Genomic DNA, 17203 nt, shown 5'->3' on the forward strand with positions numbered 1-17203 from the left:
TTGCATCTGCTTAGTTCTAGCAGAGTTGACTTTCTGACACTATATTAATTAGATACTATCTTCCCTATGCAAAGGATAAACTAATACATGTTATTGAGAAAACTTAATACAAGGTGCAGTTTCCTTATTGACATTTAAAGTCAGCAGTAGTAAGACCTCTGTGTGTGGTCCTCTGTTTGCCCAGAAGTGCCTCACATTTGCCAGACACTGTGGTGGTTAAGGATGCTACACTTCAACTGCAAAACAAGGGGGAGAACAAAAAAGCCCAATCTTCATGAGCTTCCCTGCACCACACCTGCTGAAGCAGGAGAGTTTTCTCATTGCAGGAATCTTACAGATTGGTTAAATTGTCAATCCAAGTTCATCTTAACAGGCTTAAGCATTTCAGCCATATTTAAAACACATATTTATCTTTTTTTAAAAATCCACAAAACAAGCTCATCCCACTTTCCATTCAAGCCTCGCAACTACAAGTGAAAGCTGTGTGGCAGCACTCATCTTCTCCAAGATGGAGAACTGCCCCTTCCATGTGCAAAGCTTAGTTGGCAGGTAAGATGAACATTGTTAATCCAGATTCACATACCCCAGCAGCAGCTGCCACCACAAGGTAGCTTCAGTTCTCTGGCCAGGAAGCTCCACAGCTGCTTCCACAGCTCCTGCTGCAGCAGCCTCAGTGGGAAGCTGACCAGCATCACCAGCCTCCAGCAGGACTTCACTCCTCTCCTCAAGACTGGCTTCTGTAAAGACACTTACTTAACTTACCCCCAGAATTCTGTTCTCCCCATCCACAAAAGACCTTCTGCAGCTGTGGGCTGATTAAATAACTCATTACAGCAGATGTCAGTCACCTGCTCATATCCCAGCTTCAGCAGTGCCTCCTTTTTTGCCTCCTTCTGCCCTGGTTTTCCCAGCTGGAAGCACTGAGGGCAGGGGGGGTTGGACCCTGTGGGTGTTTGTAGAGTCCTCACCAGTGTTGCAAGGTTTGTAACCATGTCATGGAGGAGAGGGAATGGGTACCTCAGCTCAGGTGTGCTAAATACTGGTATCCCCCACCTTCAGAAAATGAATCAAGAGCAAATAGGTGCACTTCCAATACCAGTCTCAAATGTACAGGTGTCCACAGTCAGGAGATAGAACCCACACCCTTTCTCTCTCTTTTGCTCAATAAGAAAATCCTTATTGTCCATTTTTCTGAATAGAGCTACAAGCTCTACTTATCATCTTTTCTTCATCCAAGTGCAACACCATGCATTGCAAGCACTCTCTCTAACAGCACCCTACAGACAGGACTTTTCCCACCAGAAGAGTCTCACTCCCTCCTCTTCTGGAAGCCCCTTTCCTCCCCTGCCTACCGAGCCCCTGCAGCAGCCTCAGGCACACTCATCTCCCGCTGTGGTTTCCTGACCGCTGTCAGCCAGACCCACAGTCTGCTTTCACACATGGCCTTGCCTCAGGGACACTGCTGAGCACAGCCTGTCCCCAGGCACAAACAGCCCAGGGAAGGGGCTCGGGCTGCCCCCTCCCCTCCTTCATCCTGGTGGCCCCTCCAGGTGTGCTGGGGACAGCTGATGGCCCTGCCTGGGCAAGTCATTAATTGCAGGGGACTTGTAGGGTGAGATGTGCTAGGGCAGTAAGGGCACAGCACAGTGGAGGCTGAGCTTTGCTGGAATTCAAGTGCCCTTTGAGAAGCACAACCTGGTCAACAACAGATAGGTTCTGAATATTACAGAACAATCAAGTTGGAGAAGACCTCTGAGGTCATCAACTCCAACCTATGACCAAACACCACCTTGTCACCCAGACCATGGCACTAAGTGCCTTGTCCAGTCTTTCCTTAAACACCTCCAGGGGTGGTGATTCCACCTCCCTAGGCAGCCTGTTCCTAGGTCTAATCACCCTGAGAAGAATTTTTTGTCACGGCCAAAGCATAAAGACTGAATGGCTCAGCTCTCCACATAACAAGGGGATCGTCCTCCCACCACTAACCAGAAAAAACTCCTGGGATATGTGGGCTTTTTTCAGCTAAAAGTCGGCATTGTTGGGCAAATTGGACTGAGATTTTCAGCTGAAAACTCTGGAAACCAAAGAGAAGCAGATGTGTGGTGATAGAGTTATAACTGAAGCCGTTTACTTGGCTCTGAGATTCAGTTGTCTGGGTCATGCTTTTCCTTCTGCTTTCATGTCTGGATAAACACAGGGTGACACCAGAGAAGGCTGATTGACATGGAAACAGAGGCCTGAGCATGTGACAAGCTGAGCCATGGCTGATGTCACTGACTTCAAGGGGAAATTGGGACTCTCTGGTTTTCAGCCTGACATATGCAGAGAGCTGATTCAAGCCAGGGACACAGGAACGACCCCACTGAAACCAAGAATGTTTACTTCAATATTGAGTCTAATTACTTGCCCCTTATGCTTCACAGAACTTTGGCTTTGTTTCACAGTGAATTTTAGCTTTTCTTTTTGGCGCAGTCACAGACTCATGCTGCTTTTGTTCTGCTCCATGTTGGGAATAACTTTTTTTCCTCCAAATTAATTAATCTACATTTTAATTTATAATATTATTTTATGCAACAGGTTTGGTCACAGTGCTAATTTAAACCCACATTCTGTGATGGAAATACTTAGTTATTCATACTTTATTAAATACATAAAAGCCTTCTTCCATAACCCAGTTTTCCCCTAGAAAATGTAGCACTACAATCTGACAGCAATTGTCCTACATGATAGTGGCAGATTCACCCATTTTTGCAAGTTTTAGTGTGCTTTCAGCTAACTTGGAAGGATTTATGGAAATAATTGTCATATAAGTTATTAAATGAACAGTGTGTGCAAGTGGGGTGCAGCTGGCTGCCTGCCCTGCCTGTGCCCCTGTTTGCCCACTGCAGGATACCTTCATCCTGGCTCTTGCATGTGCTAGAACTGGCTGGGAAGGTTGGTAACATCTCTGCCTGATGTCAGGGTCACCCACCAAGTCTCCCCAAGGGCTTGGAAAAACCATTTATCTAAAGTGGGAATGACAGACTCTTCTTTCTGGCTGCTGGAGATTAACACAAAAGAGTAAGAGACAGGGATCAGCAAGAGTGCACTAAGCCAGACCTGCAGAAAAAAAAACCTTTTCTGTCAGACCCTCTGCAAAATTTTGCAGGGGAAGAGGGATGGGAGCCCCCAGCACATTGTTTACAAGTTGAGAATCAAGATCTGGTACCCAAATAATGGGAGTTGTGGGAGACCAAACTCATCCAGGATTTTTCTCCTGGTTTAGCACTGGAGAGAATGCTAGACCACTCTTCTTTTCACACTTCTCTTTTCTCTTTTTTTTTTTTTTTTTTTTTCCAGCCAGACTTCCTACAACACCAGAACTTGTTTAATCATATCTGCCCACCCCCACCTCCCTGCATCCCCTTTTCCTCTTGTAAACTGACCTATTAATTAATTAAAGTCAAATCAGACACCTAATCCCAAAGACTGAGATCCCCAAAAGCTGGAAGAAAAATCACCAGCTAAGGGGACAAGCAGAAACAAGCTCAAGCAAAAGCCACACTTACCAAGTGGAGGCAACTTGCACATATCAACATCTGTCCTGCTGCACAGCTGGCTGGGCTCTGAGCACACATGGCCCTCCTGGCTGGAAACAGGAGCATTTGGGAGGGAGAATGGCAATGGTGATGTGGTGAAGCCAAATTGTAGGAAAATTGGAGCCCCTATCTCTGCTGCACGCTGATGGAACTGCCTTTATTCCAGGTCAGCTGGACACCACGTGCCATGCATTTGTTGGAGAAACTGTGGTTTTGCCTTGCACCACCAACCCTCCTGGAGAGCTGACCCTTTCCAAGTCAATGCTCTACTGGCAGATTGGCACCAAGGAGCTGGTGCACTTCTTTCAGAATGGGCAGGATTCACTGGAGGGCCAGGACAAAAAATTCAAGGGCAGAACCAGTCTTTTTCTAGACCAGATGAAGCATGGCAACCTTTCCTTAAAGATCTCCAATGTCCAGTTCAGGGACGATGCTTTATATTCCTGCATCTACAGACAGACTGAGAGCCACCAAACAGAGAAATATACAATTAAACTCAAGGTATCAGGTAAGATTATTTTATTTTTTTTTAGTACAGAGGAGTGAGTCCAGGGCACCATTGGTTTATTATAAGCCATATGTGGCCATTGGGAGGGATTACTTCAATTTTTAAAGCAATTTTTCACTCAGTTTCATTCTGTTCCTTGCTTTTGTTGGAAGAATATGTGAGAAAGAAAAGATAAATCCTCTTTGTTAAGCTTCAGCACTTCAGTTCTCCTAAAGGCAAGGCACCTGCCTCTTTATCCTCCCTCTGAGGAAACATTAAGGAACAATGTCCCCAAATGCAGGCATTTGGTTATTATTGTCCATGATCCGCTTTGCCCCAGAGGAACAGCAGTTAATTTCACAGTTTGCACGTGGGTTTGTGAAGCAGAAGTTTAATCTCTGGCAATCCAGAAGTCACAGACCCTTTCAGAGGAATAGCAGCCACTTGCTACTTTCCTTTTCCCTTGCAGATAGAAGATGTGGTTCTGGTGGCATGGCTGGACAGATGCAAAAAGAATTTTTGGTTTTCCTCCTTAGGAAAATGAGTGAGACCATAAAACATGTTTGAATAATGCCAGACAATTGAGATAAGATGCTTGAACTACCTACAAGCACAGCCACCAGAAGGATGAGGCATTGAGTTTGACCAGCTGACCAACTGAAAATCAAAAAAATAAGGGATACACGACAAAACAAATTATACATTTTTAAGGTGTCTTGCTTGAATAAATCAGCTGGAAATTTTCATAATGTTCAATCACATGGTTTACTTCTGATTAAAATAGAAAAAAATTGCTTTCAAGAAATATAAACCTTTTAATATCTTTTTTTTAATGCACATAATTCTCGAGAGAAAAATGTTTTCAAAAGGCAAAGTGAAATAGCATTTGTTCAAAAAATTTCAAAGCTAAATGTTTTGCAGTTTTCAAAATGAAAAAAAAAAGATGTTTGGAAAATGCAGAATCAAAATGTTTCCATCGTCTAAATTTTGGGAGCAGTAAGGTATTCTTGATGTAATTCTGTGATCATACTTAAACTTTCAGTTTGTTTGACAAATGTAGGGGAAAAAAAATAACATAAGCCTTATCAGATAAACAGAAAAAGTTCTAGGCTCAACCAATTAACTTTGATTATTGTGGGGTTTTTTCCCAGCTCCACCTACAATTGAGAAGCCACCTTCCCCTTCTGGTAAGGCAATTCTCCTTAACTTGCTAAGTGTCTGAGTGATTATCCTGTGCTTTATTTTGTATTTGTAAGATTGGCAAAATGTGCTGAATAGAGAGAGTCCAATAAACTTGGGGTGCTTGTTCTCTCTTACTAAGCCTGGCAAAATACAGCTGTCCCAGACAGGGAAAAATATCTCCACCACTGAGACAGACCTAGACTGCAGAGAGAAGAATGCTGAAGTGCCACGAGTCTCCAGTTCCATAAAGACATTCACCAGCATGGGCATCGTAAAATTCACTATAAAACAACGCAGAAGCCACTCGATTCTGGGAGTTAAGGCCTTTGTAAATCACCTTGGAATTAATAAATCACAGGATCATCAAGGCTGGGAGACACCTGCAAGATCATCCAGCCCCACCATCAGCACAGCACCACCATAATCAACCCTAAACCACATCCCCAAGTTCCACGTCCAGATGCTTCTTGAGCACTTCCAGGGATAGTGACTCCACCAACTCCCTGGGCAACTTATTCCAGTGCCTATAGCCACTCTTTAAGTGATTTATTTTTTTCTAATACCTGATCTGAATGTCCCTTGACATAATTTAATGCCATTTCCTCTCATCCTTTCATTTGAGATATGGCAGAAGAGACCAATCCCCACCTGCCTACAACTTCTCAGGTAGCTCTAAAGTTAAAAGGCCAGATCAAGAGATCTATGAGGTCCTTTTGCTAATAAATATTTTTTAAAATACATGATTAATGACTCCAGATAAGCCCTTCTGGGAAATTAAGGTAGATTTTATCCAAAGGAAATATTGCAATATAGTGCAGATGTTATTATCTAGGTTTATAAATTCCAGAGAAGTAACTACATTAAGGTCATTTGTAAACACTTCTGGAGTGAATTCAATTCCAGCTTCTAGATACCACTATCAGTAAGTTCTTCCCTAAAAATCCTCCTTGCAATCCAAATGATTCTTATTCATGTTACAAAATCTTAAATTGGCATTAAACATATAACACTTTGTCATGTAAAATCAACAGCTGCAATTTTTTTTTTTTTTTAACTCAGTGGGGCTAGAAGATATGATCCTTTACATAGCAATTATTATACTGCATTTTATATTTTAACATGATATATATTTTAACATGATTTTAACAAGTTCAGCCACATTATGACATTACAGACAGATTAGGTTGCAATAAACTCAAATAGAAACTAAGAAAGATAAATGTTTCAGTGTTTTATCTCATGTTCACACAGAAGGAAAAAAAAAAAAAAACAAAACCAAACCAACAGTTCTTGTGCCTGACGAGCAAAAACCAACTTCTAAAAATACAGGAAATATCAATTTTTAGACCTAAGATAGGTAGTCTAGCTGGCCTAAAGGAATTAAAAAACACTAAGAAAAAAAAAATGAGAACATTCAAGATGGTATTCTGTATGTTCACATTACTTCATGAAAGCAAATAGAACAGGAATGAGAATATCTCCAGCTGTTACCTTCCACAAGATATCAGAAATTATTGAGGGTCAAACTTTTTAATGAAGAAGCAGTGAAAGATTCACAAAACCAAATGTAAGTGGGTTGCATTTAAATGACATAGTTGTGTATATGTTTGACTCAGCCAAAACCTTCCTGACAAATACCCCTAAATATAAACTATTTCTTATCATGAAAAGGAAGCAACAAATAAATTATTGGGACAAAAAAGGGAGTGTTTAACTTTGCTGTAGGAGTACAAACTAAATCACACACCTTTGACACCTGATGGTTCTTGTACTGCAGGATTTTGAGGGACTTGGGGATGAGGAAAGAACAAAAGCATAATTTTTAAGTGTCCTTTTTTGCAAAAAGCAAAAATATATTCCCAGTTGTCAACATATTTTAAAGAAAACCATCAGCCACAGCTCTCCCCCCTCCCCCATTTTTTTTTTTTTAATTTTCAGCAATTTCTAAAGAAAGAGAGAAAGGGAATCTGTTTTATATTAGCTGTTATTTCAGAAGGGACTTAGGCAAATTAAAAAATGACCTGCTGAGAATGAAGACATTATATCCAGAAACAGTTCTCACATTTCACAGTCAACCAGAACAACAAATACTATTTTTATGTAAAACAGAAACAATTTTCATCTGTTTCACTATGGCTAGATATGTTTGTTTGCTTCATGGATTATTTTTCCCAACTACTTTAAAGAGCCGAATTTTACTTTCACTCTGAGTATTTTACAAGCCTCCTTCTGGGTCAATAAAACTAGTTTAACACTTTTTCTGGGAAAAATGAAAGGGCCTGTGTCTGGAAGAAGACACAGAAGGCCAGGAGGCTTGCAGTTATAACCCTACATTTATTTCAAAGCATTACTGATGTTTACTTGTTCTCTACATATTAATATCACAGACTCCTTCCAGGAACAGGGGGGAAGCACCCTGGCTAGAGATAATTTAATTACAGTGAGATACTGACAGCTGATACCACAGCAATAGGAAGAGCCCTCAGGTATATAAAAATCAATATACAGCCTGTTCTTCACAGAAAAGGACTTGCAACACTTACAAGAAAAAATTCTCTTCTTTTTAAGTCAAGGGTTAATAATCTCTTTTTTACTTGTGTACTATAGCCAGCACAGGCTGAAGTTACCACCTGTGCCAAGGGAAATTTGTGCCCTGTGTTCACGTTGTGGGTTTTGTACCAAGCGTGGCACGCAGTGCTGCTACCACCTAAAGTGTGCGTGACCTAGATTTTCTAATATTTATTACCATTATTTATGGACTCTTAATCAAAACATCTGCCTCAGGCCCTGAGTAGGAAGAATGAAAATGTATTTTTTTATCCTAAAATCATAGAATGGTTTGGGTAGGAAGGCATCCCAAAGATCACCCAGTTCCCACTCCCCTGCCATGGGCAGGGACAGCTCCCACTAAAGAGCTGGCTGATTGTTGCTTTTCTGTCAGGATTTTAAACAAGGATTCTCAGTCATCCAGAAAAGTTGCATTCATGGTTGCTGAGTTTCTGCACCTTTTTTGTGAAAAAGAAAAAAAGAAAATTATTTGTTACCTTGAGGCTGTTTTGTCTGGACTCTGTACAGACATACAAAAGGAGAATTTGAAGATGAGCCTGAATCCATTGTTTTAAAAACAATTCTCCATCAATGCATTAATGTAAAATGTGTCATGCAAACTTCTAATGCACTTTTTTGTCAAGCCATCACTTACATGCTGACTTTCTCTTTTTTAATTTTTCAGAGCAGAATCAGATTCCCTCCGGGAGCCCCATGGATGTGCCATGTCTGGCTGTGCTTCCCCTCTCTTTCCTGGTCCCCCTGGGGCTTTGGCACTTGTAACAGGGGGAAGCCAACCTTGAATTTGGGAAGTTCTTCTCACCAGAGGACCTTTCTGGGCAGGACAGGTCTGTGGGGTCAGTGTGGCACCTGCTCCAGAGCCACGGGAGAGAAGCAGCAAGAGCTGAGAACAGAACAAACATTGGGTGTTTGCATCTCACCTTCTGGTGTTCCACAAAACCAAGGGCAGCAAAACTCTGGGGTGGCTAGTCTGCTTTTGCATCTGTTTCCTGGAGTCCAGTTTTGGTGCTGCCAGGATATACAATTTATTTTGGATTGTGTGTGTTTGCTTTAATGACAGGATAAAAGGCTCACAAAACTGCAGGATCAGATTATAGCTGATCCTGGTGAGATCTTTTGCCTCTCATCTGCTGTCCTTCAAGACAACTGAAAGGAGGAGTGGGGGTAGCTACCCTCTGTGTCAGACAAAACCTGGAAGTAGGAAGATAACTCCTATTCAATGAAATGTAAGGATGGAAACTTTGTAAAACTTGATTCTGTGGAACTTCAGCTTCTGTTTTCACTCCTAAGCGTCATGGGCTATCAGGAAGAACCCTCTTTTTCCACAAGAAATGTAGTATTTCTTCTGCAGAAGGGTGAAGCTGACTGAGAAAGAGGGTAGAAGGTCAAAAAATATCCACATAGAGGAAGGAAGTGATGAAGGAAGCAATGTAATACTACAAAATCCACTGCTAAATAAGCCAAAAAATTCAGAAGGCCGAGTTCAGTATTATCATTTTTTTTTTTATTTTGTCATGAAGTATGGCAAAGCTGGATTCTTAAACTAGAACTGTGCAGGGAGAAATTGTTCCTGTGACAATGTTACTTCTTTAAAAACAGTACCTTTGGAGGGGGAAAAAATAAAAAACTTCATCAGAATAATTGTAACTGCTACCTATGCAAACTATATGGGTTTATTTTTGGAAATGATCAATTCAGGTAGCACAGGTGTGCAAAACCTGGGTCCTGCATACAAACTATGTTGAGGAAGTGCAGAAGTGGTTGTTTGGTTTTTTATCAGGCCAGAGCTGCAACTACCCTGTTTCACAACCAAAAAGCATCCGGAGAGCAGAACTGATTATCAGCAGTGGCTGAACACATCCCTCCTGCTGAGCCCTGGGGCAAGGGGAATGATTCACGAGGATCCACTCTGAGCCACTTCGACTGGGAACAGTTGGACTTTTTTGGTTTTTTTCCAATGGAGAGACAAGATTGTTTTTGCAAGGAAGGGACAGAATAAATCAGAGCTTCAAATGGACGTAAAGGAGAGTTACCTTTGAATTTCTTAACTAAAGGCCCTTTCCCCATGGTGGGGAAGAGAAACAAAATCTCCCACACAGCCTGTGCTGGTGCTGATGGAATCTCAGCTGATATTTGGCTACCCTGAGTACAGAGCAGCTCAGTGGAACAGCTGGGGTCCAACTGCACAGAGAGATTTGACTTTAAGAATTGTACACACTTTGACTGTCTTTTTGTATCCCATCCTCCAAATGTTTGTCTCAGATGTTGTGTATTTTTCAAGACACAATTTGATTACAAATAACAGCCTGAAAAAAAACCCAAAAACCCTGATGGGAGCAATCGCTTGGCCTGTGAAAGTTCTTTATTTGTATTCTGGTTGTTCCTACAGTTAGAGAGGCTCCTCTGAAATCGGAAGGTTTAAAAGGTAACATCTGTGTAGTTTTGTTGGCCCTAAAAGTCTGGACTGCCTGCCCTCATCTCAAGGACTCTATGACTTCTAAAAATCTGATAGCCACTTTAGCAGCCCAGCATTTCTCAGGAAGTGTGGGATCCCAGAATAGTTGAGGCTGGAAAAGATCATCGAGTCCAACATTGAACTCAGCCCTGCGAAGTCCACCATTAAACCACGTCCCTCAGAGCCACACCTACACATCTTCTAAATCCCCCGGGGTGACAGTTCAGTTAAAGAATCTCAACATTTTGGTTCCAGCTGTGTGTGAGGACACAGACCCTCGCATGTGTCCACACGTGGCTCTGATGATCAGCAGGCAGAGAGAGACTTGAGACAAGTTCCCTTGCCAGCAGTGCCCCTGTCCAGAGGGCTACCAGGAAAAAACAGTCTGCCAGGAGCAAGGACTTCCAACCACGTCTAATTTATAAGATAAAGTCTATGGTTTTTTGTCAAACAAACTTGAAAACAAATCAGGAGCTAGTGTGTTTTTGGAGCAAACTTCCCTTTTTGCAAAGGGTGCCACAAGGCAAAGGGATGTCGAAACAGCACATCCTGAAATAATTTGCTCTAGCTTTGCTAATTGAGTCCCTACATAGTGCTGTATGTAGCAACAATCCAGACTGGAATTACAAAATTCCTTAATCATAGCACTGACAGCCACATCAAAATAGAAAACGTCAAATCTTTTATCCAAGGCAGATGTATTTTTTAGGAGGTGCAGGTATAACTTGGCTGTCTTCTTCCATAAATCACATCCTCCCTCCTTTCCTTTCTCTTCTCCTTTTCCTTTTGCGTTTTCCTTAAACCTTTTCCCTTAGCCTTTCTTTTCTAAACTATGGCCAGATTTTGGGTTTATATCTCATCCCACGTGCCTTCCAGTTACACTGGACATAAGACATCTAAAACTTCTCCCTCTGCCTCAATTCCTCCCTTTCCCCTCCCCACATCAGTTCACCAGCTCTGCCTTTCATTCCCTTCTAGACCATCAGGCACTGTATGAATGCTGATTTAGCCTATACTAACTATATACTGAGAACAGCATTTTTCTCCACTTTTACATGGAATAAAAGAGGTGTTTCCATACTTTTTGAGTACAGGAAGAGATTTGACAAGAGTCACAAAAGAAAGTTGAAACCGCAAAAAACAAACAAATAAACAAAAAAACTCCAACCAAATCAAAAATATTCCCACACCTGGTTTATAATTACTTGTTCTCTTGGTTTGTTTTTTTTGTTTTTTTTTATAAATTATTTTTCTGTCTCATCATTTGAGAAATATCACTAGAAATATCACTACACATGTACACTCAGGGTATGGCATAAGAACACAGGTCAAACAGTTCCTGTTACCTTAAAAGCAAGAATTTTAAGAATGAGGATCTGGAGCAAACAAAGAAAGATGAAGAGGAGGAGGAGAAGGAAGTTCATGGCATTTTCCAAATTATTACATTTACTGATGCCAATCTTTTTTGCCTGTCAAAAATTGCTGTGCTGGGCTTCTTGGCCAGAGACAGGGAAGAGAGACCAAGCCAGGGCACGAGTGGTGCAAGGGCAGCAGCAAGAACTGAGCTGCAAGGACACAGAGGAGCCCTGGCAGGGCTGTGCTCAGTGCTAAAGGACAGAAGCAACCCCAAAAGCCACCTGCAGCAGCCTCCAGTCCTCCTCCAAGTAATTGCCCCAGGACACTGGAGGATGCTGCTTTTCATCTGCCCCTGCTGCATTGGCATCCCTGCCCACCAGGTACTGATAGATGTAATGTACTGAAGGTGTAATGTAAATAGGTTTGTGATGTAAACTGTTATGGAAATAGGTTATGTTAATTGCAAAACCAAATATGCAAACAGTCTTAAAATTGCATTTAAGGAATCCAGACTGGTAGAACAGGGTCCTTCTACACAGCCCAGATGCACCTTTATTGCTGGAATAAAGAGAGTTCTGCTGCCTTTTTTTCACAGTACCCTCCAACAAAGTAGAACAAAACTAAGATAAAGGGAAATCCATTTCAGTAACACCTGCATGGCTAAAGCAACCTTGCAATTTAAGTCCCAAACCAGATTCTTTTACAGGAATCCCTTTATGGCACAGAAGGGAGGCAAAGTTCCCAATTGCTTTAAACCCAGAAGACATTAATGAAGAAATCTCAGGGTAGCATTTTCCCAGTGACAAGCCATACAAAGCCCTTTAGATACAGGCAGCTCAAAGCATTTCTATAAATTCAGGGAGTTCCCCAACACCACCCCTGCACAGTGCTGGAAAAGGGTCATTCCTGGTTTAGGGAGAGAGAGCTGAAGCAGTGCAATTTTTTCCAGCTGACACTGGTGACAGATTAAAAACCTGAGTCAAGTTTCCTCATTTTGTTTTGTGCCAACAGCAGAAGAAATTTCCTAGCTACTGCTTTACACAGTATTGGGCATTTATTCTATCAGCATCATAATTTCTTGGTCATCAACTTAAAAATATTAGAAGTCAAAAATCATGTAAATGGACTAATGTATTCATTGTTAGAGTGTAGTTTGAAATAAAACCCATGTAATAACTGCACAAGCACAGACTCAGCCAGCGTATTGCATATAGTACTAAAAGGTTTTAGTAATAGGCCCAGTATAAGCATATGAGCTAGATTATAAACTATTTAATTGCTACCAACTTTGCCCAAAAACACTGTAGAACTCAATTTTTATGGCTGTTGTGAAAAGTTACTGAAAAAAATGGTGTTAATAGATTATCACCTGTAAATCAAGCCATTAAAATTGGTTTGTAAAGCCATGACATGAATAAGACTGGTGCTTTCATGTTTTTTCAAAATGCTTCACATGACATAAACTTTTTATACTTGAGTCCACATACTGTGCTGTTGTTGGGAAAATAACATTTATTTCCTTGTATCATCCATCTGTTTTTAAATTTAATTGTTGCTGTGATTTCTGTGTGCTTCTCTGTGCTGTGTGAGCATCTCCACTGACAAGTGTGAGCTGTGTGACTACAGAAGGGTCTGGGTGACCTCTAAATGTTGTTTACAACTCTCCCTTTTTATGACTCACATTTGCAGCAGCACTTGGGATGTTTAAACATCCCTGTTTATTATATTTTTCCCAGAGCTGTATTCATGCCATTCCCAGTGGTTATCTACAACCACCATTCCAGTTTCCTGCAAGTGAAGGTTTGAATGACCAGGAGACCTTGAGTTATCCTTCCTTGGCTGGGTGAGGACACAGGTAGTGTCTGTCTTGCAAGTTCCCTCACTGTGAAGAATGTGAGTAGCACACAGTCTGGACTGTGTCCAGTTCTTATGTCTTCGAGAGTCTCATTGGGAATGAGGGGGATTGCTTTGAAAACTAAGGAACACAAAAAAAAAAATTCACCCATTTAAGGAGTAATCTCCACTCCTCTCACTTGCAGTACCTTGATGGCCCACACCTACATATTCCATATGGCAGGAGCATATGGCTGATAATATGTTACATTAAAGAAATTTTAAGATGTCTTTGGACATTATTATTGGCAAAGAATGGCTGTAAAAGTAATTTTTTTTTCCCAGTATTTGGCAGTGACTCTGGTAAGAGCCAACAAGGAGTTAGTTTGATCAGGCTTTTCAAGTTTACAGTGAGGTCAGATTAACTGGCTAATGCTTTCCTCTGTCAGCTTCCTTTAGTTTCATGTGATGCAGGAGAAATGGCCCATAGAAAGCATCAGCAGGAAATTAATATGGACACAATTTGATGCAGAATCAAAAAAATCTTAAAATGGTTTGGGTTGGAAGGGGCCTTAAAGATCATTCAGTTCTAAACCCCTGCCATGGGCAGGGATAACTTCCACTAGACTGGAATTTTCACCTTTAATTCAGCTAAGCCTGAGGGCAGTCATTCTATAGCCTGACACTCAGAAGTGGAACAAAGAGTACTGAAAAATACTGAAAACAAGCAAGGAAGGTGATTATTTTTAAATACACAGCAGGAAATCACGTTGCTATTGGTGCTGCAATCTTCACTGCAACTTCTGTTTCAGCTTTTGGGATAGTCCCAGTTTAGCTCCTTCTCTTCCCCTCTCTCTCTTTTTTCTGCAGAGATGTTGGCCACCACTGGAATCACCCTGGAGAAAATAACCAAATATCAGCTCCTTAATTCTCCTGAGAGTTAAGGCTCACCCATTCAATAAGCAAGGTTCCCCTCAGGCGTTTGAAGCCAGGAGAAGAAAATCAGGTCAAAGAAAAGACTCAAGCCCTGGAATGCAGGCAACTATTAATTATTTGCAGGTGAAGGATTATATAAGTCCCCACCCTGAAAAACAATTATAAGTGCGTGCATATTCACACATATAAAATACTGCTAGCTTGCAAAGCCACAGACACTTCAAGTAACAGTGCGTTTCCTTCCAGGGACATTTCTAGGCCTGGTAAAAGTTCTTCCCAACAAACCTTCATTTTCAGTCATGTTGGTCAAAACACCACTGGTATTTAAATAAAACCCAAACAAGAAACCAAAAAAAAAAACCCCAACCCCATCAAAAAAACCCAAACCTCACTGTGCACCTTTCTGACTTTATACTATGCTTTTCTTCACTCTTTTTAATATATCTATATCACAGGAAGGGGCTAGAGCTTAAATGATGTGTATTTGCTACTATATTTTCAGGGGGATAAATAATCATGCTGAAGAAATGAAACTTAACAACACAGCAGGACAAATGCATTCACTGCAATGGAATTGGATGTCCTATCTATTATTGTGAAGCTAGGAGGAAGAAATACTTGTTTTATTCTCCGTATGGGTCCAAAATATCCAAAAAACTGTCCTGTAGAATTGTCCTACGTTCCAGCTGTCACACAGCTGGAATTTTGTCCCCGGGTAAATGGAACCGTGCACAGAAAGTTGTTCACCAAGTGCCCTCTGCTGGCTTTCTATTCTCCCCAAAAGTGTCTCTTGTAGCCACAAACCAAAGGGTAAAAAACAAAACAGGCTTCTCAAACCCCGACTCTCATTTCTGCTTTTAGAAGAGAAAAGCACCGCTGCCGAATCTGTGAACAATGCAACAACCAGTAGAGAAACCTTTCATAAAACAGGGTTTGTGTGTAACCACCAGTGAGGAAAAAGGGGACAAGCAGAATCACAGCCGAGAGGCAGCAGCTCCTACCACCCCTGCAAGTTAATCCTGCAAGCACTAGAAAAGCAACTCGAGCAAAAACACAATTATTACAACTCCCTTTCAGCAGCACAAAGCTCTTGAATGCTTCCCAAAAGAAAGGTCAGGAATCCATAAGACAGGTATTGCTTGTGGAGGCTTCAAGAAGCCTGTTTCACTTCTTATTTCTGGTAGCATTTAGCAAAACACATTAATCATAAACTCCTGCCCACTTGACTGAAAGTAGCAAACCCTTCACCAGCTCCAATCTGCCCTATGGAAGGAAAGGAAAATCCCAGCTTTGTAGACAAATCTCTAATAATAATATCTAAATACATGTGGAATTTCCCTCTGAAATTACACTGTCTGAAAGCCAAGATGACAATCCTGCATCTTCCATCTAAGTTAAAACATCTTTCTTCTGATAAGAAAAAATGAAAACTAAAACAAAAACACTTAACAATCTCAACCAAAAAAACCCACACCACCAAATCCTTGAAAAAATGTATCAGAGATTTCTATTCAGTGTGTTACTGGGAAATTAAGAGAGAATTTTAAAAATGAAAGCCAATTCTAGTCCATGATTCTTTCTTCCTTATAAAAACCCATCCTCTAAATTCAGAGAAATTAAAAAAGAAGGGCAAAAAGAGTTGAGGACTGTAAAAAGGCACCATCTGGATGATCCAACCAACTTCCCACAGCTGCTTGCTGATGGTAACAGCAATTTCTTCGAAAGATCACCCTTTATCTCAGGGCACCTCAATCTGAAGATTGAGCATCTAAGGCAGCTTTGTGCCACCACAGCTTCACTTACTAGGAACTGTAGATATGAGAAACCTTAAATTCCAGCCCTCAACCCTGCTGTGGTGAGGGAGTTCATGGGAAGGTTTGACCCAGAGCTGAGTTCTTGCAGCAGAGGAAGGTGCTGTTAACAGAGGGACAACAGCTGTTCTTCCAGCCTGGGGATTTCAATGCCATTTCTGTTGTGCTATATTCTATTACCAAATTTCTTTTAAACCTCCTGCAGATGTGGGAAACACATGCACTTTGTTATTACATTTATATGAACAACGACCTCTCATCCTCTGCAAAGCCTCTGTGTATAAAATTGATTCTATAAATATCCACTTTGTACAAGTGAAGCTCATGAAGGGGTATTTTTACACTGAATTATAGTGGCAGTGTTTTAAATTCTGTTTCTTACCAACTTTATACTGAAAATTTAATTAAGAATTTGATGCATAAGAAAAAAGTTTCAAAGAAATGTCCAAAATCCACTTGATGAACCATGCCTACTTTCATAATGACTTGGTGTCTATGTCTGATTCCTTTGTAACCTCACTGGAGTTGGTGATCTGCACAGGAGTCTCTGAAATCTCCCAAGAAAAGTGCCAGCACCGAAGTACAAATTCAAATCTTCTGACTCCAAACGTCATTTCTTTTCTTTCAGAGACCAAAAATTAATCATTAGGAGACTCCAGAAGCAAAAATGCTTATTCCCTGAACCCTGACTGAGCAAGCTGAGCACGCCCAACATTCACACTCAAGCTCCTCTTCGCTTGCCCCAATAAAAAAAGTCACCCCACACCTCTGCCAAGTGTTCAGCCAAAAATGGCATTTACCATACACCAACTCAATCTAAGCCTTGTAGATTCATTTATGAAGAACACAATTCTCCCTTGAAAATACGGGTTTACTTCAGCAAATCTGTCATGGAAGAGAAACTTTAATCCAAAGTAAGGGGTATAATTTTTCTTCTTTGTCTGAATTTGAGAAATGTTGTGTCCTGCTCAATAGAAAATGACAAAAAACTTGGAAG

The 17203-nt window shown here is 41.0% G+C and overlaps 1 protein-coding gene across 1 annotated transcript in view; it reads left to right on the forward strand.

Annotated features, from left to right (window-relative positions):
* ICOSLG (inducible T cell costimulator ligand) overlaps positions 1 to 5287 on the forward strand; it is a 50968-nt gene extending 45681 nt beyond the window's left edge. The window contains 2 exon segments of the mRNA XM_062514973.1: positions 3745 to 4086; positions 5217 to 5287. Of these exon segments, the coding sequence (XP_062370957.1) occupies positions 3745 to 4086; positions 5217 to 5287 (413 nt within the window).
* Positions 5288 to 17203: the final 11916 nt, after the last annotated feature.

Source organism: Cinclus cinclus, chromosome 2, assembly GCF_963662255.1.
Source record: "Cinclus cinclus chromosome 2, bCinCin1.1, whole genome shotgun sequence".
Lineage (NCBI taxonomy): Eukaryota > Metazoa > Chordata > Aves > Passeriformes > Cinclidae > Cinclus > Cinclus cinclus.